General features: G+C 37.0%; 3 protein-coding genes across 7 annotated transcripts in view; 1 reads left to right on the top strand and 2 right to left on the bottom strand.

The window, feature by feature from the left end:
• Nucleotides 1-13,025, bottom strand: part of bckdhb (branched chain keto acid dehydrogenase E1 subunit beta) — a 36,323-nt gene extending 23,298 nt beyond the window's left edge. For 4 of the 5 annotated variants that reach the window (XR_005100610.1, XR_005100611.1, XM_037273588.1 and 1 more), the window contains exons 1-6: nt 12,639-13,025; nt 10,943-11,020; nt 10,096-10,164; nt 3,813-3,946; nt 2,328-2,483; nt 55-163 (exon numbers count right to left, since the gene is read on the bottom strand). Coding sequence is in view for 3 of the 5 variants with exons in the window: in XM_037273588.1 (XP_037129483.1) it covers nt 55-163; nt 2,328-2,483; nt 3,813-3,946; nt 10,096-10,164; nt 10,943-11,020; nt 12,639-12,834 (742 nt within the window). In the remaining 2 variants the exon portion in view is untranslated. The remainder of the gene's footprint in view (nt 1-54; nt 164-2,327; nt 2,484-3,812; nt 3,947-10,095; nt 10,165-10,942; nt 11,021-12,638) is intronic. The other variant, XM_037273590.1, reaches the window with a different exon arrangement.
• Nucleotides 13,026-13,480: 455 nt separating this feature from the next.
• On the bottom strand, nt 13,481-22,141 carry ttk (ttk protein kinase). Its single transcript, XM_037273587.1, has 25 exons — nt 22,038-22,141; nt 21,543-21,627; nt 21,243-21,465; nt 20,894-21,000; nt 20,681-20,824; nt 20,114-20,225; nt 19,962-20,031; nt 19,747-19,868; nt 19,522-19,609; nt 19,298-19,406; nt 18,964-19,186; nt 18,480-18,586; nt 18,218-18,361; nt 17,845-17,966; nt 17,218-17,351; nt 16,938-17,067; nt 16,551-16,643; nt 16,262-16,419; nt 15,927-16,078; nt 15,706-15,830; nt 15,510-15,584; nt 15,240-15,416; nt 14,630-14,726; nt 13,734-13,819; nt 13,481-13,655 (listed from the first exon to the last, which is right to left on the bottom strand). The coding sequence occupies exons 2-25, from the start codon at nt 21,625-21,627 to the stop codon at nt 13,575-13,577; spliced, it is 2,964 nt and encodes a 987-aa protein (XP_037129482.1). The 5' UTR covers nt 22,038-22,141; the 3' UTR covers nt 13,481-13,574.
• Nucleotides 22,142-22,492: 351 nt separating this feature from the next.
• On the top strand, nt 22,493-26,834 carry ebag9 (estrogen receptor binding site associated antigen 9). The gene is made up of 7 exons (XM_037273960.1): nt 22,493-22,612; nt 23,006-23,100; nt 23,939-24,020; nt 24,346-24,498; nt 25,029-25,139; nt 25,866-25,957; nt 26,147-26,834. The coding sequence occupies exons 2-7, from the start codon at nt 23,018-23,020 to the stop codon at nt 26,262-26,264; spliced, it is 639 nt and encodes a 212-aa protein (XP_037129855.1). The 5' UTR covers nt 22,493-22,612; nt 23,006-23,017; the 3' UTR covers nt 26,265-26,834.
• The last annotated feature ends 1,052 nt before the right edge of the window (nt 26,835-27,886 follow it).

Here is a 27,886-nt window from a genome sequence, read left to right as displayed (position 1 = left end):
AGCTACAGTATCTAATCTTACCTTGCAATTTACATTCAAAAGAATCCAATTTACCTGCTGCTCTGTAAAGGATCTTGGGTTCAAAGAAAATGCAGGGATTCTTATCAGCGATGCAGGAGAGAAGTAGACCCTTGGCCTGCACTGGGCTGCGAGGTACTACAACCTGCAGACATAGATTTCATTGGGTTAAAGCCATGTCAAATACTAATAGTAATACAAAGAGCATGCATAGAATTATTCTGTACCTGTTATCTTGTAATTATTTCCAAGATTTGCTCTTACAAACATGGGGAAATATAGTACAGAGTGATGGACCAGCTAAACTCTCTTGAACACTACTCGTCTCATTAACTGGACTTACTGACACGTTTTTTTTTCTGCCACCAGCTTTCTCTTCATTTGTATAAGAAATTTTAAAATACTCAAACTTTTGTTTTTGAGTCTTTGAGTCTTTTACTAAGGACTTGAGTCACGCCGGTCCCGAGCGACGCGTGCATTTTATTGAGGAAAGTCAACGACCACAACGTGAGGCATGTAAAGCCAATTAAGTACATTATAGCTAAACAAGTTACTTATTTTTACAGCGGTGTAGTGTGAATAGCCATATCATATATTGCCATTATTTGTCTTTTCTTCTGGCATTGAAAATGTGAATCGCATTCAGGTCAAAGCAAAAAAACAACAAACTGGCTGGGCTGATTATATGCGCAAAGATTAACATTCATCAGTCTGACCTTTGTTGGGAGACATGTTTACAACTTTCTGTATGCTTAGTCAAAGTGGTGTTTGCTCTAAACCATATCAACATTCTTTGGCTATGATGAGATAAACCATTTTTGTGATGATCACATGAATATTAAGAGGGGACAGACAATGAGAGATGCTACTTGTACTCGGTTTCCTTGGAACATACACATACATAAAAATATAAATAACATGTAAAAAAACTGACTAAAATAACACTGAATCTAATGGTGACTAAACTTTTTAACATTATTGTATTGTTTTTAGATATATCCATCGGTACATCATGAAACCTTGTGACACCCCTTGTTCATAGTGAAGGAGTTGGATAAAGTAAGTTTTTATTGGCTCAAAATGTTGATGAAGAAGTGACTCTTGATGGGCTGAAAAGCTCATCCCCATCATCATGTGCCCACATGGACAAGAAAAGGACACCCAAAATGTCAGCAAAACGTATTGTGTCATTTAATAAGGAAATGTAATTTTTAAAATTTAAATTAAAAAAAGAAAAGTGTTAATATCTTTAAAAATAGTATAACTTTTATGTTTAAATGCAGATTCTGGTCTGCCAGTCACATTTCTTTGAATAATTCAAAATGGTTTTTAAGAGTTATGGTCCATTATATAATCAGTTCGAGATGCATCTTCCTAAATGTTTGAGGACAAGCTCAAACCACAGCCCTGTGTAACTTGAAACATATTCAAGCTGACATGTCATCCCCCTCCACAGTGCTCCATGCGGGTATCAACACAGAATGGAATGGAAGGAAAATGCAAGAATCACTTCTCTGGGTTATGTAAGGCCAATAATAATGAAAGACTTGCAAATGGTGTTTTCCCTCATTAGTGTGTTGCAAAGGCTGATATAAAACATACTTCCATAACATACTGTATGTAATAATATAAAGACTGCAGCACACTGAGTATTGTGTGATGTACTGTGTTAAGCACTCCACTTTCTCTAATTGAGTTGCACAGAGGCATTTTGTGTGCACGCACTATTAGCAATAAATTGGGATGCTCTAATAGAAGCACACAATCTGGATAATCGTATTTCATGAACCGTTTGAGTCTGTAAAAACCTAATACTGTACTTCATAAAATTCAAAATAATACCGATCGAAGCGATCCAAAGACAAAATTATTCGAGTTGAATAGATTCAATGAAAACAAATCATCAGTAACATAAAACCGATTTATACCAATATATTTAGGGTGTGCATCTCCGGAAATAATGAGCATGATCGGGAAATAAATGAGCACCAAACAACCTCTGGTGCTCATCTAAAAACCACACCAAAATTCTTATCTACACCCCTGCACATATGAATACATGGGGTGCAATAGTTTTCAAGCATGGTACATTTTAAAATGCAACTATTTGATTCAGTTTGGTTTGAATGAAAACTGATTTTACAATTAAAATCAGCTTTTCTGAAACCTGCTACTAGAAGTTTAACACCTACAGTGTACTGCAGCACAGGGCACTGATGTTCATTTGGTATTTTATCCATCAACCAAAAATGAACCACGCTTTTGAAATCCATACAATTGGGAAACTGTAGGGTGCTTGAATGGCTAACCTTAATGCCCGGACAATGGGCGAAGAAAGCCTCTGGGCTTTGGGAATGGTAGAGGGATCCATGGCCGACACATCCCCAGGGAGCCCGAATGGTGAGGTTGCCACAATCAAACAAGTTACCAGAGCGGTAGCGGTACTTCGCAGCTTCATTAACAATCTATAAAGAGAGCGATATGTTAGTTCCAATAAAAAATGTTAGGCGGCAATACAACAAATGGAAAGGTATTGTTGCTGCACCAGGAAAAATATATTGTCTTACTTTTAGGTTCTAAATGTGTATGTTGGTGTCAATTCCATATACAGCAGCTGAAATAAGTATTTAAAACATCACGGTTTTTAATCACTAAATAGATTTCCAAAGGCGCTATTGACATTATTTTCACCAGATGTTGGAAACAACCCAAGTAATCCATACATGCAAATAAAGCAGAACAGATCAGAAACTCATTTCAGTGTAACAATGTGAAATGACACAGGGAAAACATATTGAACATGGCACTTGATATTTATTTAATACTACTTTGTACAAAGGCCTTTATTTGTAATGACAACGTCCTAAGCAGTGTTTAAATCTGGGAGATTCCGTGAGCTTCTTTTATGGATCTTGAGTTTCAGTTCTTTCCATAGATTTTCGATTGGATTCAAGTCAGGTGATTGCCTGAGCCGATCTAGCAGCTTTGTTTACTTGTTTTCAACCAACTGAGAGTTTCTCTGATGGTACATTTTGGATCATTATCCAGCTGAAAAGCCCACCCTCGCTTCATTTTCATCAGCCTCGTAACGAGGCTGGGCTGTGGGTTGATGTTAATTATTTATTTTCTGAATGATTGATCAATCGATTGAGTAAAGTATTTCAACATTGGCCTCAAACACCATCAATGCATAATATGTGGCATGCAAAGATGACAGAGCAGGGACACACATTTATCTTGTGGAGGACACAGTGCGACACTGATGGTAAGATATAAGGGGACTGGAGTGGCAACACCAATCTGAAGTCCACATGCTGGCTGTCAATTGGATTTGAAAATAATCCCCTCTCCTCATTTTTCTCTCATTCACTGCATGACGCACATGTACTCACAGCAGACAACAAGGATAAAGCAGCTATTGGAAGGGAAAACGTATTTTCGGAATGTAGGCTAGCGAACTAAACATTGCAGTTGGGCTGGATAACCAGTGATGCAAACAAAGATGCTCAAATTTGGATTTCAAAGTGCATTGCATGGCACCACACCTAAAAAAAAAAATCAGGAAAACAGAATAGCTGAAAAACAGTACTACACTATCTCTACAATTGAGGTCACCATGGTTTTCCGTCTTTGCGCATGTTTTCAGCAATCATCTTAAAACATGTAAAATGTATTTAGAAATATACATGATGGCAGAATTCACTCTACATATACTTTAAATACAATGGGAGGGTCCTGAGATCTTCTTAGAATGTATACTTTGCTTTATATGTATTCATAATTCATATTATTACCTGGTCGAATGCGGGATAGATGTAGTCTGCAAACTGGATCTCAGCAATAGCTGTGGCTCCTGCCACAGCTACACCAATACCGAATCCCACAATTCCCTGCTCACAAAGTGGAGTGTTGAAGACTCGATCCTTACCTGGGGTGACATTAAGAGAAAAACATGTACATTGGCTACCTGCAAAAATCTAGAACATTTGGTTGATTGAAATGACAATAAATGCAACATTCTCACAATTGGCTATTACCATAAAAAATATAACCTACAGTGCACTTGGCAGAGGTTTCCCCTTCTCCTCCTCTCACACATTTACCTGCTTGATTATTTCTGCTATGCAAGTAATGTAAAGTAATCTTATATTTAAAAATCCATCCCAAACAAAAAAAAAAAATTATCCTGAGACAGAAGCGTGCCACTGTGGCTTCTGAGATAGTCGCAAACTTTATGCAGGACCCTTTTCGTATAGACAGACAACCAATCATACTCACATCCTCGTTTAAGTCCATGCATTGCATAGGATGGGAAAGTCATCCCTGTCAACACGGTTGTCACATATTGTTGGCAGGTCTAGTATTGCTCTGTTGAAAGCTACATTGCAGAGAGGTGTTTTGACTGGAATGGACACAATTTTCTATCCCAGCTCTGTTAATTTGAGGTTCTAAAATTGAGGTAATAAAAGGCTATAATAACGATAATTACCGAGCAAATTTGAATCATACTGATATGGGTAACAATTGTAATCATTTAAAACATTATAAACGATTACACACAAAAAAAAGCACCACCATGTACAGTATATTACAAATGTATTTCTTTACATAAATGTGTGCGCGCGTAAGTGTGTGTGTGTGTGTCTGTGCACGCATATATATATACGTATATATTCACTATATATGTAACTGCAAATTCAATAATCACTTGGCAGGATGTTTCATTTGACCAGTTTGCATAAAATGGCAAAAATATAAACAGTAGATATTTTTAATACTGCTACAGCACTCTGAAAATGCAATGCAAGCTTTTAGATGTAACAAACCTATTCAGTGATCCAGACTGAGTTGAAAAAATATATGATGGAAAAACAGATCCTATTTTTGACAGGGATTCCATTTTCCCTTTCACCACCCTGTAATCTAAAATGCAGTCGGAAGAATGCGCACTCTAAAATTTGGATTAAGATAGTTATTTTTGCTTTCTCTTTACTGTCTTTGTCTGTCACAAACCCGAATGAAAAGTTCAATGATCAAAGTGAGCTTATTAGTCTAAGTTTGAGTCAACCGCATGTGAAGGTGACTAACTGTTGTCAAAGTATTAACATCAGCCAGCTACTGCACTGAATCAGAAACATTCATGGTCATACATAGACAACTGGCATTATAAAATGTATATTGTACCTGTACCTGTGCTAAAATAAACAATGACAGTGATAAACCTCATTAAAGCCATAGGCATATTCAACGATAATTCAAATTAGATAATTTATACAATTCATTTAAATATTGACAAGTCACAGTTTTGTCATGTTTGCATTGAAACAAATGTTTACTAAATGTATTATTCAGCGTTCGTTTTTTTAGATTATGTATTTTCTGTTCTTACTCCAAATCAGCCCTCTCTCGCCAATCAGATTTTCATAATACGTAATATAGTAATACATTTTGTAATATTTAAGAATTACAGGTTAGGGTCAACAACGGGTGGATTTTTTTTTAAGAAACGTCATCGTCAAAGCTATACATTATAATGCTCAATGCATGGTAAAATCCGTACTGCGCAAGCTTTTATAGATCAAACTTAAAAACAAACAAATTAAAGTATTGCAACAACCTTAAAAGTAAAGACGTTTAGGGACACAACGCTGTCTCGGATTAAACTTTGCTGTTGACCAGTGTAACTGAAGATTAATGATAGTTTTGGTTTTGATGAAAGCTTTTAAAGTTTCAAAACTGAAGGCCAAACAGGTGTTTTCAAAGGCAACGAATGTTGCATTCTCATCAGGGCTCGTCGCAAATGTTCACCAAAGGGTCGCCAGACATTTGCCTTTCTTGTTGCAAGAAAATCACCTCAACTCTTGGCAACCTTGAACGAACCCTAATGAACTCTGATGTGAACGTACATTTTACTATCTTTGCCAACATTCGAAAATGTTCGTCCCTCAGAGGGATAGGGGCTTGAGATGTGAGCGAGAGCATAGTGAGTGCATGGTTGGCCTTGTTGCCTCGCAGTAAGAAGACTCTGGGTTCAAGACAAATAGTGTGACGTAAAAGTGTTCTCTCTGTTGTCAGCCAAGTTCTCTGTCAGGTGCACTGGCTTCCTTTCGTGAAAAAATGTTTGGTTAATTGTCGTACCGTATTTTCCGCACTATAAGGCGCACCTAAAAACCTCCAATTTTTTTCAAAAGCCGACAGTGTGCCTTATAATCAGGTGCGCCTTATATATGGACCAATATTGAGCCACTACAGCAGGCGTGTCCAAAGTCTGGCCCGCGGGCCAAATGTATATATCTTATATATGGACAGAGTTTTAAAATGGGCCATTCATTGAAGGTGCGCCTTATAATCCAGTGCGCCTTATAGTGCGGAAAATACGGTATGTGCATACAAATATTTTGAATTCTTTATGCTAATTTAATCAAAATGTGCAAAACACATTCCCATTTGTTATTCATTTGTCGTTGTAAACAAGTGATGCTTAAAAGGCTGGTGGTTGTGGTGGTGTTGGGCTTTCCCTAATTTGGAGGAAACCCTGCTCACCTAACTGTCTAAAGTCTCTGCGTACTTCTCCACTCCTCCAAATTTTGCAAAGTCTACTTAAAACCTTTACACCTGCTAGTGTATTTCCAAAGAAATGGCAAAGCAGACTAGCCGTATGGTCGGCGGCACGGGACTGTGGGATATGCCACTAGACTATACTGTCGGAGATAAGGAGACTACCACATTGTTCTCCGTCTGTATGGGAACACAGGTACGTTCCCCCATTAATGTTTGATTCTTTTAATAAATCCAGAAACATTTTATTTTTTTCGTCCCCCTCCAAACATAGCTTACTTTATCGTCCATCGCTATGTTTTGTGAGCCGATCTAAATGTGCGACATTGTATCTGGTGCTGTCGTTTACGTATTGGCAAAACCTGCTAAAGGAGCAAAAAATTCTTTTGTTGAAAAATACACCTCCTCCAAGCACAATTTTTTTGGCGGTGAATTGTAATTCATACTGTTTCCTTTTTGGGTTATTTTTGCAATTTTTGAAAATTCAAATAAAAGCTGGTGGATGGAAACCCACTGTGTGTGTCAGCTATGTGACAGACTGTTGATCAGTACTCCATGTGCCCCGCCTCTCACCCTACGTTTGCTGCTTTTGGCCAATGTGGAACACTCTTCTGGTTAAACAATTTGTTGATTTGGATGTACCTGAATGCTTGGGGTCATTGTCATGCTGAAAGGTGAAATTCCTATTTAGTTTCAGCTTTTTAGCAGACATCCAAAGGAATGGGGCCAAAATTGACCAATATTGAACTTCCCTCAGCTCAACTGAAGCCCCTGTTTCAGAGAGAAAGCAATTTTCTGGGGACATTTTTTGCAAAGAAAAATATGAAAAGACCTTTGTTAATTTAATCCGAGCATCGTAAAAAGAGCCAGATATTATCAGTCAAAGAAAACTTGGTATTTTATTCAACGAGGCAGGAAATCTAAATATTTTTCAAGTACAGTGGTACCTCATTTTTCACGGGAGATGCGTTCCAGAATCACCCGTGAAAAACAAAATCCTGCAAAGTCTCTAGAAATTTAAACACCAATGTGTTGAAATGTCCAACACGTAGTGTTTCTTGTTGGCCACGAGAAGGCATGGGTGTATTGTACATTAATTAGAAGTATGGTTTATCTTGCAAAGCACTAAAAAGAATTGCCCCATTACACAAACCTTGGGGACATTATGCATAGCGAAACCAAAGTGAGTCATGAATTTCCTGTTGCATTGTGGTCCAGTACACAATATTAAATTTTTGTTAAACCTTCCCAATGCGTTTACGCTACATAAACCTTTCCCATTCACTTGATAACTATTCCCACACTGTGCATGTATTGTACCTTTACAGTAAATAAAAGAACAAACACGTGATATTGTCTCGTGTCCTAACTCCTTCTGCACCAGTTGGTGCTCGTGGCCGGCTGCCGCCTCCTGCGCTTGAACTCAGTCACATACGCAGTGACGCACATTGCTCAGAGGCACGCCCACGCTATCAGTGTGTATTTAAATGTCATTCTCCCTTCACATATAAAGTGGCAATTTCAATTGTGAACCATGGACTTAACCAGTTGATTTTAAAATTTGAGAACTGAACTTTGAACTAGTTTGTGTAGAAAATGAACCAACACTTAACAGTTGAGTGCTTTTTTTAAAAGATGTTCAATAAATACTTTTCCAGACATGTTCAATAAATGCTTTTCCAATTTCAAAAACATAATGTAAATAATTGTGATTTCAATATTGAATAAAATAATCGTGATTATGATTTTTACCCATAATCGAGCAGCCCTACTGCAGCCGCATACATATTTGATTGAAATCCACACATGAAGAAGGCCTTGGTTGCATTTGAATTTTTTTTTGGATTGAACTGTTCAGATACGTGTCCCATACGGGCAAAAAAATTGGAATCAGGCTGCAGTGTGAACCTAGCCTAATAGTATATTTTTAGTGAGGTAATGCGATCCAAAAAGGTGACGGTGGAGAGCCAAGATGAAAACATCATAAAAGCCATTCATATAGTGGCTTGCCCTGCATTAACCTCTTTTCTGTATAGTTGCTGCAGGTGGTAGATGTGTGCTCCTTCCCTTTCAGTGGTGAGAGGGATAAAAACAGCTTTGCGCTTGTCACTGTACACAAGGATGAGATGGAAAATAATGGTCCCTCTCCAAAAGGTCAACATTTCTGACGTCAATGAAAACAAAGGCAAAGCCAGCTATTGTGCGATTGATTTGAGACTCCACATTATCAAAAGACACAACCAAAGCAAACGCACCAAAATCAACTGAAAATACGTGGAGACAATGATTTTAGACGATTCTTCTCTGCATGTCATCACGTAAGAGAATAGTATAAATCAGCAGAAGTGTTGCTATTTGGAGAAGAAATTTAGCTGATGGTTTAAAAGAATGGCAATACAACAACAATTTAAGATAAAAATGAAATGACAAAAACACACATGATGTACACTGTTGTGTATGTGACCCTTTATGACATTACTGTCATGTGATAAGATCTTTCGGTTTATCTAGTAAGAGCTGAAAAGGCTCCACTAGACTACTTTAATGGCTTTCTTGGTAGACTAAAAATAAAAAAATAAATAAAAACATAATTGACTGCAATTTAACAATCATTAGTGTTAAAATTACTAGTACTTTTTTCTTTTTACTCATACATATCGATACAAACATCAAAAGCCGCAAATGACTAAAGCCTTACTGATTTCAGTCAAATACACAAATGATGAAGTCAGCTTAATCACGTCACATCTCCAGGAGCTGTTCAAAGTGTTGATAGACAGGCCCCCGGCATGTTTCAACAGTTGCCGTAGAAACGTGCAATACATCAGTCTAGTGACAACTCCAGTCACAGGCATAGCAATTGCTGCTTCTCTGCTCTTTTGTCCTGTCCCTTAAATGCTTTCAAATGGACACAACATGGAAACAATTGCTATATATTGTGTTTTAATCATTACATATTACTGCAGTTCCCTTTTCACAGCTGACATTTAACTGATTGGAGCAAGGACACACAAGTCACAATAACTTGCTCCCATTCAAGTTTCAAAGAAGTAATTGATATCATGATGCTGTGGCGGTTAATTTGGTTAAAGTTAATGTTTTAGTCAGGGCTAAAATGTATTTATACCTGCAGTACGTCTTTGACATATCAGTTACAAGCAGTACAATAAACAAAATGTATTTAATTTTAATTTGGAATTTAATTTCAATGCCACACAGATAAGATGATCAGGCATATACAATAGGCAATAACTCTAACAATAATTACAGTTGTATTGTTCATAGAGAACTGTCACATATTGGGTTTCTGGGGCTATGCTGAAGAAATATTTGCAAAAGGGTCCTTTTGGTCCTCTAGGTGAACAGTGAACTCCAAACTGGAGCCGCAGAAAGTGAAAGGGGTTTTAAATACTCTGCTGCCACCTTGTGGAAAATTAATACAAAGCAGAGAAAAAGCTGCTGCCGACGTTTTATTTTGATGGTGAAGAAATAGATGGTGTTCAGGTGGTTTAAACTTACCGTATTTGTCTCTCAGACCGACTGTGCATCGGAACACTCCACCGAACGCCACATCTTCCCCAAAGATGACTGCAAATAAACAACGCACAGTTACATTTTGCTCTGCATGAGGGATGTAAAACAGGTTGTATAAAAACTGAAAGCAGGCTAGGGTCTGATTACATTGACAAAGTGAAATGGGCCCAGATTTAACAAAGAGAAGTTGTTAAGGAGCACTTAGCTCTAATGAATAAGGCATATGTGTTGGTTTTGGCACAAGTCTCACAAATTACGCAAACAAAAAAGTAAAACAAGCCATTTTTGAATCGGTAGCATTGAGCTATTTTCCACCAGTGTCCATCATTCTTCAGGTAATGGTTTACAAAGAATTTTGAGACCAACTCTTCCATTTGATGAAGTGTTGAGATTGCAGTTCTTTGTGTGTACTGTGTACAATACTTCCTGAGAAAAAAGTGTACACACCCTCTGCATGGGTAATTTGCACACTATCAGCGAGAACTTTAATTAATACACTAAATGATGTGGCTTGTTACAAGTGATCTAGATACAGCGTATTTAGATGACATCTGACAAGCTGCACCATTTTTTTTAATATCAGTACAAGTGTCTGAGATGTTACGCCAACAAAACATGTCGCTATGGATATTAAACTTCATATTCTCAGCTTTCTGAATGTAACAGTAGAATATGTAATATTGTTTTAAAAGCGGGATGAGTAAAAAGAAGCATTAGGTTTACTTCTTGTTTTCCATGTTTTACAGGACTTTTGCCTAATATGATATACTGTGTGAAAACTAAGAAATTAAAAAAATAAAACTTAAAAATTAAAAACATTTTAGCAAAATACCTGCTGTGGGGTCACTTGAAAGAGTGTTGTCCAAGGCACTCGTAATTGACTGGAAAAAATTCATCTTCTGTGTTGGTCCTACAATAACGTACACATACAAAAAGATCAACAAGAAAAATATTGCTTAATACACTTCTTGCATAAGATATATGTTAATCTCCCAGTTACTTGTGTAAGATTAAAAATGAGAACACTTAAAGACCACATACATGAATTACATATTCGGTTGAAAATTTTCAAGGAATGCACAAAACCTCTGGCTTCTAATTGTTTGCCATTTAATAAGCCATTGTTAACATCAGCAACGATTTTGAATCATTAAAGCCCCTATCCCACTAAGGGGAGAACGTTTAAACGTAACGTTTGAGTAGGGCAGGAAACGAGTTTTCTGTTAGACAAAACCTCTGCATTCTACTATGGATTTTATTTTTATTTTTTACTTTTACCTTAACCAGAATCCCCAGTCACACTGTGTCTTAAGAAATCCTGGTCAGTTATTGTGCCTTTTAGTACTGCAATACTTGACTTGACAATACTTGCGGTGGTGTAAGGAAGCGCATACTAAATTAGTGATACGTACACATTAGTTGCCATGATCTTCTTCCATTTCTTTCTGATTTCTTTTGGCGGTTGGCAAATACTTTTAGTACATTACCCTGTCCTCAGTGAGGTGCACAAAGTGTTTGAGCGCACAGGTTGTAACTTGCAAAAACTGCAGAATTTGGACAGTACCTGTTAGGAAGTAAAGTAGTAGGAAAGTAAAAACTTGGGCTTTCAGGTGATGGCAGCTTTTTATATTAATATAATTATATTATAATTCAGAGATTGATGACTAAGAAGATCATTTCTAAAAACACAGACTGAGAACCATGTAGTGCTCCATTGTGAAGATACAGCGTTAAACTGTTTTGTCACACATTTGGGCTACTATTCTTACTAAGAAAATTAAAGTGTGAAGCCCCAATAAACATTTCATGGGGACAAGCGGTACAGATGATGAATGGATGGATGGATGGCGGGTTCTTTTTGCTTTGATTTAAAAACCCATCGTTATGCATGTTTTGAATTCAAGACATGGGTCATCTAAGAGTTTTCGTCAACTATGTACTTTAATTTACAGGGAAAAAATATAAATTACTTTTTGGTTTTAATTTTGTTGCTTAACAGAAACTAGTTTTAAATTTGATCGACAAGTTTACAAACGGTCCAGGTGTGGCAGTGGTGTCATATTTCAGGGCATTACTAACTCAAACAGGTAGATTTTATGTTATTCTATAATTATATTAATTGTCGCTTTAACTCTTTCCCCCCACAGTTTATTGTCAGGAGGAGGCAAACATCCATTTAATCAAAAGCCAATTTGCAAATGTAATCAGTGTAGAACAGTGCATATGAAAATTGTAACAAATTGAAGTTTCTATATAGATAAATAGATACTTTAATGATCCCCAGGGGGGAAATTCAGTTGCCAGCAGTAAAACATAAATAAAGAGAGACAATATAAAAATCGGACACGACAAAAACAATAACAAACGAGAGAAAGAGAATAGATCTGATTAAATAGATAGGTATATACTCTACGTGAACAGAAATAGTTAGGTTTTCTAAACAAACTGATATTTTACAATTTATATGACTTTCTTTTGTGCTAGGAGCGCAGGGGAAAAAGCTAGCTGAACAGCTGCTAGCTACTCACCATACTGGGTCGGGACGAGGTCGGGCTGGAAGGTAAAGTGTGCTGCATGTCTACGCTGTGTTTTGGGATTGGAGTCGCAGTTCGGTGACAGTTTCAGCAATGCAGGTCCAAATGGGCTTTGCGGTACCGTCGATACACTGGAGACAGAAAGTTTCGAGTATACGCCTCGAAGGAAAAGTCGTGCTGCAGACGCCATTATTGTTGTGACCGGTGTATACAGAACCAAACTTCGAAGATCGTCTATTACAACTAAGCACCTCTATAAATAAGAGCGCCTTAGCTGATAAAATAAGTGATCTGTAACATTTGGTTTTTGTTTATAAAATCGTACTTTTCTACGAATAAAAAAACATGCATTTATGTTAGTGGTTTCTATAGTATCACTGTTGCAAAAGTGGACCCTCTTTATTTTTTAAGGATGGGCATTTCAGAAACATACAGTGGTTTGATTGGTTAGAAGAGGGGGCGTGTACGCAAATCATTTATATCATATGACCATGGACGTATGATATGAATAGACTATAATGTTGCATTTTGGGAGTGTGAGAAAGTTGGAATTCTCCGACTTTCACTCGGAAAGCACATTGAGTCTGAGTTGCGAATCAAAGCCGGGAAAAAATGACCAGTAACTTTCTTTTGTGTAATGGTGAACCTTTCTGTAGTTTTGCACGGCACTATTTGAAATTACTTGAACACATGATGAGGAAGATACTGTAAATTTATTTAAACAGACAATAAAAAGATGAAATGATGAACATTTTTATCTCTAAAAGTATTTTGTTCAATATTTTGCAGAATTTGCATTTTCAAATAAACAAAAAATCTAAACTTCTTTACATTAATTCTGTTCAATATCTTGCAGAATTTTAATTTTCACTGTATCCAAGTAAAAAAACAAAACAAAAACAGAATAAACACACACAAACCTATTTACATTTATTTTTCTACATAGCTAATTGACTTTGCACACTCTGCCACATCCAGCTTCCTGCCACTGTTGCACATTTTGGCCAGATTCTGTTGAGAGACAAACACAGTGTGAGATGATGAAATGGCTGACGAAAAAGAGCAGTCAATTTATTAAGTAAATCTTACATTAGCAGCTCTGATGATGCTATTGGGAGACTGGAGGGCTGCGAGGTCTGTTAGTATTTTCTTGAGATCACTGTTGCATGGACGTTCTGAAAGAGTTGAAAATGTGTCACGTGGTTCTCAACAAAATGAGCCTTTGAATCTAATTCTGACTTTCACTACATTCCAAATTATAGGGGATACATTAACACCCAAAGTTCACTGATAGTATAAATCTCAGAAATAAATATAATGAAAATAACATGGTCTTTCTTTTTTTAAAAATATTGAGTCGTCAAAATTTTACTTAAATGGATCAAACATCATCAGCCTTTTTTACTGTGCTAAGCACACTTTTTTTGCACGTCCTTGTATGCAAGACCTGACACATTTGTGCCGGCATCGCCGCTTTAGAACCCTTTGTGGTCAGCCGTGAGACACACGTCACTGAGAGGAGATGAAATAGCGAGATGAGGGGGCACAAAATTTGGACAGGACAACAAACGTAGATGGGAATCTTGTGCTGGCATGGCCGCTTTAGAGCCTCATTTTCATGGCATAGAAAACCCCTACGACAACCCGGTGGGATATATTCTAGCCACCAGAGACTTCTGGCGTAGTTTCGCAAACGTATTTATGGATTGTCAGCTAAGAAATATGCTAGACAAAGTGGCAAACATTTTTTCCAGGTTCTTCCAGAAATGTTATTTGACATATGCTGCTAATAAGACTGAATACACAGAAGTTCATAACACACAGATTTGTGGCTAGTAAAGCGAAGCAGCCAGAAAACAGTATGCACATATTTTTATGGCTAAATTTAAATCTGGTGGTGTGCTTTGCAGTCCAGAAATGTTGGTAAATTCTACAGCTTAATCATGTAGAGTACTACTGTATGCATTAGTGTGTTGAATGTCTACCTGTTTTCGGAGAACCTTGTGGTTTAAGTTGCAGGTATGGATGCTCCAGCAGTTCCACGATGGAAATTCGCTCTCTGGGATTTCGTACCAAGCACCTCTGTCCAACATAAGATGATATTAGCAGTTACAAATTTATTAGCTTCATGACACAGCACAGAAGAAGTTAGCCAATATATATATGCATTTCTTTAGTTCAATTTTTGGAACCATTAACTTACTTCATTAACTTTCAATTATGAACTATGCACTGACAAATTTATTTTACAATTTGTGAACTGAACATTGAACTAGTTTGTGTAGAAAATGAACTTTCCCAACACTGTTAACAGGAGTTTTTTTTTTTTTTTATAAACATGTTCAATAAATACTGTTCCAGACATGTTCAATAAATGCTTTTCTAATTTCAAAAACATAGTTGTGTAAATAATCGTGATTTCAATATTGAAAAGAATAATCATGATGATGATTTTTACCCATAATCAAGTAGCCTTAGTGTCTTTTGTAAAATTGAGAATATGAACGCAAAATGTAAATCTTGAAATGCGGAGCGATGCTTGCAGCATACAATGATAATTACCAATTCAAGTGTGTATAGTTTCAGGTCACTTACTTTCAAAACATCCAATAAATCCTTCTCTGAGATGTCAGCAAATTCAATGTCATGTTTGGGATCGATGATGGCATGCAGCTTGGCGATTTGATTGGTGATACTTTGGAATGGAGTCTTTTTGTAGGTCATGCAATACAGGATACATCCGAGGGACCACACATCGCCTTTTGGACTAATCTGAGAGACAAAACAAACACCCCAAAGGTTATCAGACACACTTCTGCAATCAGAAAGGTATTTATTATGTTGAATAAACAAAAGAAAAAGTACTTTTGAGCGTGCTTTTCCATGCTGGGATGAAGTATCTTTAATTGTCTCAGGGGGCATATAGTTCAGGGTTCCAACCTGTGATTGAAAGACAACTATTACACAATAACTCCAATTGCATTTACTCTGACCATGTTTTATTTCACTTGTACATCAAACATTCATTGACTTTTAACTGCTCTATAAAAACAGCTCTTACTTGGGTGTCCTTCATAATGCTTGTTACATCAGGCTGCATGCGATTTGCAATGCCAAAGTCAATGAGCTTTAGTGACGCATTGACAATGACAAAATTTGCTGGCTTTAAGTCACTGTGAATGATGCCTGCATTCAGGAGAAAAAGTATGCATAAGATTGGTTTGAAATGAATACATGTTAGCAAATCTAATGAGGGACGATGAGAGGAAAAAAAATATGCACCATGTTTGTGAATAGTATGGACAGCTTCTAGCATGTTCTTCCAGTAGAACTTCCTCTCAAGTGGATTGACAGTCGTTCGGTTACGCAGCCAAGTGTTTAGATCCAAGTTGCCACACTCCATCAGCATATAAATGTAGTCGTTTGTTATTTCACTGCAAAAACAGGACCGTGAGAACATTAAAAAATGTTACATAGTGCATTTCCATGTATTTCCCTCAAATATGAAGTACAAGTAAACATTTGTGAGATAGCAAAACCAGACCTGCTAAAGTGATGAAAAGAATAATTCATTGTTGTATACAATGGAATTCTTTCCAAGCAGTCTGTGTACTTACTAGTCGTAGAGCTTTATGATTTGATCGCTGTATTGTTGCAAGTGATTCAGATGTTCAATCTCATTTTTGTAACTTTCCACTGTCTGAGCATCCGCTTCCTCAAGGTTTACGTATTTCACCGCAAACAACTGTTTTTTATGATCCAGGACCTGGTACACCTAAAAAAAAAAAAAAAATCTTTAAGTCAAGACTTCGTCAATACGAATGAATACTAATGACTATGGATTATTATTATTTTATATGCACAACACAGTTTCATCATATATCTTTCCTTTCCGTTACCATTTACCTTGCTGGATCCACCACGTCCAATCATTTTAAGAATGAAGAACTGCTTGCCTTTAATGGTAATGGAGTCATTTGACAGTGATGTGAGGGAAGCCTGTTGGTATGAGAAAATACGTGTATCAGTTTTGTGTTAGTTATATTTATACTAAGTCATACCAAATTTGATTGACTTCTATCTTAAATGATTTATTTTTCAGTTGCATAGTAAGTTTTGAATTGTGTTATTTAATTGTAATACCGGTAACACATATCCAGACAGAATGTGATAAAGTGGAAATGGAAGTAAGTAGAGATTGTTAGATGTTTCCCTTCTCCAGTGCACTTTCGTACTTAAGAATTGTGATCAGGGTTTTACTATACAGTTGTTGCACAAGTGAAAAAGTTCTACCTGTGGAATGTGAAATCCAGTTGAGTGATTCAAAGGTGTGCAAGGCTGCTGAACAGGTTCAACTCTGTGTGCTGCATCTCTGGATGAACACAACACTGGAGGGTCTCTCTTTACAATAGGAGTAATAAAGCTGAAAATAGAAGTTAGTTGTAACAGTTGTTAAATAAATAAAGAAATCACAACAATAATGCTTCATAATTGTCATCTAAATCGAAAGGGTTTTTGTGTTCAAAGCAGGCAGACAAATAAATGCATGATATTCAACGGTCGTGTTTATTACCTATTTGCACATGTGCTTCTGTAGTTATTTGGAGTCCGTAGATTTAATGTCGATGGAAGCCAAAGAGATGGAGTCGGGATGGATTTCACGACATGAGGAATCTGTTTGGAATCAGGTGGTGTTACACGTTTCATCTGAAAAGAAGATGAAGAAGCATGCAAAATGGAGTTCAATTTGACAGGAAGTTGAATTAGAAAATATGTTGCAAATTCGGAATGGCTGCTCTGGCTTGAAAACATCACAGATCATGAAAACGGTCTTCAACTGACCAGCCTGACACTAGTTAGGTGACCTTGAGACTGCAATTGCAGCATTACGCCAATTTCATGGATTTTAAGAAAGAAATATTGTTTCTTTTGTGACTAAAGTTAGCAGAGGTGACATTCCAATTGCACCTAAACCTCAATTTTACACACTTTGATTCCACGCAGTTTTGTCATGGACGCCAATTTTTTCATCGTAAATACATTTTTCAAGTAGTATTTTAAATGGATAATTTAAGGACCATACAGATTATTTTTATTTGATGAAGTTATGTGATCAATTTAAAGGCCTTTGATAATAAGAAGTCCTCCACACAGTCTGGTGACCAAAACATTTTGCAGAAAATGTATAAAGATGTCAAACCTCTGCAATAACATCCTTCTGAGTTGTCGTCTTCCATTCCCCAACTGATACACCCTCTTTGCTGGCCGGTTTGGGATCTTCCACGGTTTGGTTTCCAGCAACCTTATCAGGGAGCTGGGATTCTTGGATTCAACAACGTTGGCAAGTTAATTTAAAGAAATAATGGGGGGAAAGAAAATACTAGGTATGGGCTGATTACTGGTTTGAGATTTACTAGGGTTTTAATTTTAAAGTCAAGATTTGCGTAACTGCTAAAACAAGCTGTCACCAGTTATGAGCTCTCCTTTTAACCAGTTAGGCTTTGAATTAGGCTACAAGAGAGCTCATGGCCCTCTGCATGTCCAGACCTTCCAATAACTGGCTTTAAGAATACCTAGAGAGAGTTGCTCTTTCTCAGTGGAAACAAGTTGTTTCTCTCCAGCTTTCAGCTTCTGCAACGCCACCTCCAGCAGCTCAGCTGGCTTAGCATCCAATGACTGAGCTTTGAGCAGTATTGAAATCGCCTTGTTCACATTGCCTGAATAAAGAGGACAAAAAGAGTGTTCTGAAATTGATTTACAATCAACAAAAACTGTCATGCTTTCACAGCTTGTTTTAATCAGCAGGCAAAAATAACAAATGTTGCATTACTATACCTTGAGAAGCCACAAACTGAGCATAAGCTACATGCACAAATGCAAATGATTTGCACTGGGATCTTGCAACTATGAAATGGTCTTCAGCTTCATCAAGGTCATCAATGCTTTAAAAGGAAAACAAAACATTTCAATGCGAAACGTTTCAAAAACAGACCGTTGGAAAGAGAAACATTTTCCCCCATGTCACTTCAGGAGCTCCCGCACTGCTTCACTGTTAAACATGAAATAAATGTCTTTTTATGAAACAGTCAATTGTATGTGTTTGTACGCATACAATACAATTATACCCCTTCGTAAGCAGGGTTCCCATTAAGTCATGGCTTCCTACTAATATATCCACATTTTGTGAAATTAAACAGGCCCAGAATCCATTATGAGCAAATCAAAGTGTGAGTAAATTGAGATGATTCAGATCTTCATTATTTAAGGTTGAGAAACACACTACAGGGTAATGCAGTAAAAGTACAAAGCGAACACTTACCCCTTGAGTTCTGCATATTTGATCAGTAATCTTGCATAGCAAGAGTTCTTGTTGTACCGTCTTATGGGCAGACGTATGAAAATTTTAGAATAGCAATCCTTGAGTTTATTAAGCAGGTTGATGTCTGTATGAGGGTTGCGTCCTTTTTCAAGGTTAACCAGGTAAGTCCAACATGACTCAAGGGAATTTGACAGAAGGACTTGCTCAAAATCGGAAGTTACATCTGCAAAGACAAAGCTAAAAGTCAGACAAAAGTCACCCCCTCCCATCAAAAGAAACACATTTTGGTCAATCCAGTATTAAGCAGGCATGTATCAACATCATCTATTATTACCGTCTAATTTGAGGGTATTCTTTGAATCATCCGCATCAAGATGAGTAATCATGGGCTCCACGGAGTCCTGGACTTCAAAAGGGCCATTTACCGGGGTAGTGGATGGTGTCTGCAATAATGAACATGTTTTTTTTCTTTTTTTAACCCCTGCTACAACATCACTCCTGAACTGAGCACTAAAAACTGTGATCAGGAATACTAAAACATGAATACAAAATGCAAACCAGAAAGCTGTTCAAGTGGTGATCTTCAGGGGCTTTCCTTGCCGAGAATAACCCAAGCTTTGTGCTCTCATGAGAACCAGACGTTTGCCTGAAACACAAAGACACCATTTACACACAACACATTTGTTGTCGTACATATCTCATTTTGCTTTTTTAGACCGTACTTTTTTTAATTAAAGACAAGATGCAGGTAATTCGTCACGAGTAACTTTGTTGAAAATATACCTGGATAAATTCTTTAGAATTAATCCATCAGTGCTATTTGATGGGCTCTCATTGACATAATCACCACCGCCATCACAATCCTTTTCTGGGATGGAGGAAGGAACATTGGGAACTCTGCCTGGCTAATATATAAAGGGGAAAAAAAACTTCAACACCAACAAATATACTTATAATAAATAGCAATTAAAACCAACACAGAGGAATCAAATTCTCACCAGACTCTTGCATTGAGATGCAGATATCCGATTCTGCAGCTGGTCTGATGATACATTGAGTATTTTACTTCTGTGATTAAGAGAACAAAAGTGACATGTTTTTCCAAATGGAAAGAAGCAGGTTCAAAGTTGGAAGTAGTCGTTCACCTTACCCTAAATTGATACTGCCTGACAGATGCAATTGACCTGTCCCATCCGATATCCTGCTTACTTTCTGGAACTCTGAGCCTTTTTTAACATCATGAGCAGTACTGTTTAACAAATCTGTCAAAAATACAATGACAATTAATAAACTTTGTATCAAGTATAATGTATACTTGAAAATGTTTTAATGACTGATATGTTCGATCAGAATTCCAAGAGGACACTCCTAAATGAAACTAATAGAGTAACCTCTCACCCTGACCTGGACAAATACACGTGTATATTGTCAATGTTAATGCAGTGTATAAAGTGCCTAAAGACACGATGAACTATAACTTAAGGCTGTGCACAGTAGGTGATAGGACAACAAAGTACGTAAATGTGTGAGCACGCATGACAAAGACTAACCTCAATTAATTGTACATTTTCATGCATATCCACAAAATGGACAGACTACAATCAACTATGTATCAGTGTCAGCCATGCACAGTACAATTTGTTCAAACACAACAAATAACTGAATTTGGATGGGTAGCCCCAGAAACTAATTGGAAGATGAAAGAAAAGATTCTTACATGGGTAATTTTCTTTGTCATCCGGAGGGAAACTGTGACGTTTTTCTCCCTGCAAACGTAGCAAGGCAGTCTCCAGTAGTTCTTTTGGGTCGGCACCCAGTTCAATTGCGTTTTGCAATATATATATACATTTCTTTATGTTGCCTGATGACAAAAAAAAAAAAGATGTCAGATACTATGTGATAGTTTACACTGATACGAAAATGTTTGTACCTTGAGAATGCACAAACTTTGCATGTGCGATGTGAACAAATGCAAAGTTCTGACAATGAGACCTTGCCAAATTGAAGTTGGCCTCAGCCTCGTTGACATCTTGAATTCTACGGAATGAAAAACATTAGTATCAGATGAAAATAGCACCGTGTGGCAGAAGCAGGTCTTCTGGGTGAAAGGCCTGGTCCTAAACTCTGCCACAACTGCAGCTTTTAAAAATGCAGCAGATATATACAGAAATCAAAGGATCAGAATAGGTAAATCATACCTTTGAGAAATACAGTATCACAGTAGTAGTATTGAAAAGAAGGGAAACCACTTGCACATGATTTATAACAAGGTCACTTACGCTTTCAACTCTGCAAATCTTACTAACATCCTGGCGTAACTCTCATTTTTGCAGTGTAGTCCAAGTGGCATATTTGAAAACACTCTTGTGTAAAAACTAATGAGTCGAGTTAGATGATACGAATCCGAGTGTGGGTCCCCTTTCTTCTCCAGGTTCATCAAGTATGACAGACAAGCTTCAGACGAATTTAAGCTGATGAGCTGGTTAATATTATCAGTGTCATCTGAAAGTCATGGCAATAAAAAGAGCTGATTAAACATGTGTATAGTAGATGATAGGATAACAAAGCATTCAACGTACCTTCATTGAGATGTTTTTTAATCTTGTTGAGCTGTTGACAAACCATGGCAAGTTTCTGCATTCTCTCCGTATGAGTTTCTTCCATCTAAAGAGAGATAACGACATGTCTGTCCATGGACAACACTGTACATGTATTTTTGTTTGTATTTTATAAATAACTTTACGATTTTGTACAGCGATTGATCACGCTAGGTTGCTACTATCGACGAGTCGCATGAGTTGTTATGCCTAAATATGTTGTCGCCTCTCACCGTGCAAAGATGCCAGTGGCGTTAATCTTATTTCACCGAAGTCGAACGATATGTTTGCCCTACCACTGCCAACATGTCAGACAAAACACAAGTCACCCCACGCCTAACACCAGGCCTTGTCCTAAGATGCGCCAAACAGTCAACGGAATATTCCAAATATTGCACTACGTTACTTTATTCTATGGACAAATCGTATGATGGTTCTTTTTTATATTACCCTTACATATATTCTGGGGGCTCTTACCGTGGAGATGATAGTCACGTTAATCCTTTTTTTAACTGAGTTATCAAGTCGAGCGGTGTTTTTCGCCCTAAACTCAACTGAAAGTTTTTAAATACTGCACTTCCGTTTAACTCTCGTGTTGATTGGCTACTTTGGGCTGACGCTTTTGGGCTAATATGACGTCAGTCGAGAATGGCGACCCCATAAAGCCAAAATACATAAAAGGCAAAACACAATTTACCGTTTATAAATGTGTACATAACAATAATAATCATGATGATAATAATAATAATAATGACAGAGGTTGCGACGCATTTAATTTATCAAAATATGCTGTAATTATTACAGCATATTTATTACAGTGTAATAAATCCTCAACGCCAGAATCTGTCAATTTAATGAGTAATTTTGATGAGTGACGCAAAAATATATATTTTCTTCGTGAACTCCGACACTTAATGAATGGATGAATGAAGGCAGCTTGCGAGTCGTCTCTTATTTCCTTGTTCCTGCTCCTCCCAACTGAGCTCCAAGATGGCAGCTGCGCAAGAGAGATGAGCAACGACATTAGAGTTCTGTCATGAAACAGCAGCGGAGTATGTATTTCTTTCATGGTTGTGACCTCGCCGTCATTTAATATCTAGCAAATTTAGTCACATTCCACCAGGCCACTGAGGGATTTGGAAATAAAATGCTTTTCTATTGGCTAAGCTAGCATGCAGCATAAATGAACTTGTCTCGTCAGCAACACAAAAGGAAATATCAGCTTTGCATACGGTAATTTACGCTTGTGGCTGAATTATTGAAACGATCGATAATAAAGAGAACGCTTGCTGGAGAGCCTTGAAATGCACAAACGTTACATTTTTTGTTCTCTTTACTACATTCGGTGCTTTGCTTGATATTGACATTGTTTAATATTACAATGTAGTTGTTGATAGTTGACAGCAAAACCACAAGAATGATAAAAGTGATTATTTTTTCACCAGCTCAATTTCGTCATGGCCATCACTCAATTCCGTCTGTTTAAGATCTGCACATGCCTGGTCAGTTTGCTGTCTTTCTTTAAGAGATTGATATGCAGGTAAGTGTTTACAAAAACTTTCAAACAAGCTATTTGGACAACTGTATCAGTATTATTCTAATATGATAGCTGTAGTGGTTGGGCATCTGTAATTGAATAATATGCCCTTAATTTATCCATCCATCCATTTTCTGCACCAGGGATGGGCATCTGAAATGCTGGCAGTTTTTCATCACTGCTATTGCGGGGCCACATAGTACTTCCCAACCAAATGTATGACAAAATACTATTTAAAATATTGACTAAATCTGTGCAAACATGCAGCATTTATTTTTTGACAATGCATTTTTCAATACATGTATGAAAGATCCACCAACCTAAACCAAGAAGAAAGGGTTACAAGCAAACAAAATTACTTCATTATTTATTTTGTTCTGTTAAAAGGGATCGCATAAAAACCATTAGGCCTCCTCATGTACTGTACTATAGAACAGAATAAGTGAAACTAAGACATGTCTGCCAACTAGCGGTGGTTGGTGATGTTAAAACTACAGTCGCGTGTTATACAATACCATACAACTATATTTATATAGTGCATTTTACAACAGCTGCAGCTGTAACAATCAATAATTTGCATATTTGGCATATTTTTGTTTTTTCCTGTATATTCAAGGACCCCCCTCCAATTTATGTATGTTGACTGATTAACAATGTTTTTTGAAGAATTTTTTTGGGGGGAGTGGGGTTGTTTGATAATATAGTCATGTTTTTTATTTATATATTAATTCGATTAGTCAAGGGGTTAATCTGGGTGTTGCAGAAGGCCTCCAGTTGCACATTGTTGTTTATCTGTTTAACTACTTCCCTTTCTTTTTGTTATTGTTTGCCAACAAACTAGGAGTGGAAGGGGCCGAAAGCTCAGTGGGGATCAAATAACTCTCCCGACCACAGTGGATTTCTCATCATCCATACCAAAACAGGTTAGTAGTAAACTGTGAAATTAATCATCTACTATAGCCTGGTAAGAAGAAAAAAACACAAGGACAGACTGTTAGGTTTATTATCACCCATTTGTGTTTGAAAATTCTTAAAGTTCCCCTATCCCACTCAGGGGCAAACAATTGCGAGTGTGTTCAAAGGCATGTTACGTTCTCGGCAGGGTTTGTTCAAGGTCGCAAACGTTCACCAGTATTTCTCTTGCGACAAGAATAATAACAAAAACTGTTGGTGAACGTCTGTCAAATGTTTTGCGAACATTTCCGAACTCTGTGAATTTTAACACATAAGTTTCCTCTCTGCACACAGCCAGATGTTGAAGAATGGAGTTCTTGGGATGAAGATGCTCCAACAAGTATTAAGATTGAAGGTGGTAATGGAAACGTTACCCCTCAACCCACTGAGATTGAAGAGCCTGACTACTTCAAAGACATGGCACCAACCATCAGGAAAACACAGAAGGTAGGCTATATCTTTATCATAATTACATCACAAAGAAATCTTTATAATTTTATATAATTATGATTTGATAATGCTGCTATATGAACTTTATCAAACATTTTAATGCAGTCAAATATGATGGACACGCTTCAGGAATTATGAATTATGAAAGTGTTTCTTGTAAATTGTACTGTAAAACAAGGCACTGACTTTATTTGCATGTTTTTAAGTGTGTTGAGCTAAAGATAAACCATCAGAAGTTTCTGCATTCTGTACATATGCTGTTATTTAATAGATGGCAACATGTTGAGTTTAATGAAGAAAAAAGTAAAAAAAAAGGGCAAGTGCGAATTATGAAGACCACCACGCAAGGCGCCACAAACACTGCGTGGGAGATGTATTTTTTATTTTTGCCATCAGCGGTGTATAGCAAATTCTGTTTAAAATTTCTATTACGATATACGTATGTATTGTAAATAAGTTGCAGATTCAAAGAAACATTTAATGCTTTATAATTGCTGTTTTACGGTATGGCCTGTTCCACTTTGCAGATAGTGTTAAAGAAAAGGGAGCCATTGAACTACCTGGTGCCTGATGGGTCAGCAGGTTTCTCCAGCAGACTGGCAGTCTCTCAGGATATGATGACTTTTTGTCCACCTTCAGTGAGTTATCCTTTATCATCTCTGAAGCTTCAGACATGCATAATGTTTATAGCCATGAAAGACGGGAAACTGAAAGTAACGTTGTTGAGTAAATGTAGGGCTGCAACTAATGATTATTCTCATAAACGATTAATTTGTTGATTTCTTTTTCCAATTAATCGATGAGTCTTTTTAAAAAAAAAAATCCATTCCTTAATTAAAAATAATTGACATTTCACACAGGCAGTGTGAATAGGTGCACAATGGTTGTGCATGAACATAAGAGAGCTTAAAGTCAAATTCGGTTTTAAAAAAGGAGGGGGAGCAAAACTTTAGCTCAAGCTAAATATGACCTAGATCGACACACAAAAACATACAAATGCATGCCATAAAATAGGTGCTAGAAATTTGTTGGTTTTGTCATTCACCGTCAGTTTGTCATTACACTATGTCTGTCTTAGTCTCAACAGTTGCATAAAGATTTTCAGGCTTCCCCACAACCTCACCACCTCTTAGAAATTCTAGTAAAAGTGTTGATATGATGTGTTCTGTTTTTAAATAGCACTTCGTTTGATGCGTGACATGAAAATAAAAGTTTGTAATTTATTTAGTGGCAAGAGTCCACCTTTATTTTGTTACCAAACCAGTCCTGTGGGTGGTTGTGTTGTTTTAATGCGGAAACAGAACAGTGAGATTTCATTCTGTTGTATTTATGCTGTTGAATTCTCAGTGTCTGTTTTTCTACAGGCAGAGCTTGGCGAAATGGACACTTGGCAGGGGGACACCAATGCTTGGGAGGAGGAGTCTGACGCCACCTGGGAAGCAGAGGAGGTGCTCAGGTAAAGCATCTATTACTGTACTGTCATACAGCTGATGGGCATGCATGTTCACTCTGACCAGTAGATAGCAGCATGTACCACTACTGTGTATTAATAAGGGGACAAAAATAGGTGACATTTATTGCACTCAAACTCACATGAACATGTTTTCTGATCTATAAATCTTGTAAACTGTAATCCTTGTAACAGACAACAGAAATTAGCTGACAGAGAAAAGCGGTCCATGGAGCAACAGAGGAAGAAGATGGAAAAAGAGGCTCAGAGGATGATGAAGAAAGAGCAGAAGATGGCGGTTAAGCTTTCGTAACATTTGCCAGTGCTCAGTTTTGAGCCAGAGGATCTCAAGGGAAAGACACTGAATCAGTTGTGAGTTTGTTTAAAATCATCAAACCATCCAAAGTTCTGCAAAGTGCTGCACTACTACATTTTCAGTCATCTGTTCTTGTCTCGCCGCTTTTCTCGTCCATCTTTGAGTTACAACAATTAATCCTTGGGCTTGCTCACAAACTGCATTTTCTACCATGTTTGTGAGTCATTTGCTCTTAAAGAATTTCAATATCTATCCCCTGTCTATTAGGTGTATGTGCTAGTAAGCACATGTCCTGGTCAAGGTGTGTAAATAAACTCAAATCTGTATTGTACAACTTTTTCATATATGGTGTACAATTTATTTTCTTTATCTTATTTTTAACCACACTGGTTAAAAAAGAGGTGTAATTATTTTTAAGAATCGCTGTTTATCTGTGTCATTGGTCTGCTTAATAATTGTTTTTGGTTTTATGTTTCATTGCTTAAAAGGTTTAATTCCCCAATGATTTTTTGCACTGTACCATTGCAAAATTAGTAATTAAAGACAATAGCATACGCTGTCTTGTAATTTAAAGCTGTGGGTTCCTATGGTAACAACATGGCTATTAACATGAGCTTCAGACTGTGATGGAAAAATATGCAGTCACTATCTAGTCAATATTACAAATACAAACCCCACGGACATTGTGTAAAGCATAAATAAAAACAGATCACAATGATTTTCAAAATCAATTTCAACCCATATTCAAATGAGATATTTTTGTTCAAATTGATCAACGTTGATATCTCTCAATTTGAGTTTTTGCTTTCAACATGTTCCAAGAAAGCTGGGACAAAAGCTTTCCTTTTGAAATCACTCAATAAGCATTTGAGAAGTGAGTACACTTAAGTTTTAAAACTTTGTAGGTGGAATTCTATCCCAGTTCAAAAGCCAGCATCCGTGATGATATGGAGGTGTGTTAGTGCCAATGGAATGTCAACAGAGAACAACTGAAGTAGGACTTCAAGCAAAAATGGGGAAACAATTCCACCAACAAAGCTTTAACAATGAATGTCTTTATTTCCCAAATGTATTATTGTTAATAGGAAAAGTGATGTTACTCGGTGGTAAACATGCCAATAGCTCAACGTTTTTGCAGTATGTTACAGGCATTAAATGTAAAATGAGCCAATATTTGCCCATCAAAAAAAAAATATATATATATTTGCAATTTGACCTAAAAATATCTTAACTTTGTGACACATTCAATTGAATATAGGGTTGGAAAGAATTTGTAAGTCTGTTTTTATTTAAGTTTTACACAACATCCTAACTTCATTGGAATTGTGTTTTATAGATGCCATTTATGAGGAATCGATCATTTTCAGAAGCTACATAACTTATTGTAGCCCCCTCCATTTGTGATTAGACTTTCACTGGCAGCCTTTGTGAAGTGAAATTTACAATTCTGTGGTTTGCAGTCTTGAAAGAGATTGATCGCTTAAGCATACTGGCAATTGTTATTCAGCTTTAGTAATCAGACTATGACCAGGTTTGAAGAAAGAAAGCAAGTCTTTACAGCAGCAGCCTTTGTGAATCTACTACATTCTGAAGCAATAAGCGCTCCCTGTTTAAATGGT

Source organism: Syngnathus acus, chromosome 16 (assembly GCF_901709675.1).
Source record: "Syngnathus acus chromosome 16, fSynAcu1.2, whole genome shotgun sequence".
Taxonomy (NCBI): domain Eukaryota; kingdom Metazoa; phylum Chordata; class Actinopteri; order Syngnathiformes; family Syngnathidae; genus Syngnathus; species Syngnathus acus.
Note: the sequence above shows the minus strand (reverse complement) of the source record. Positions and strands in the feature narration are given on the sequence as shown.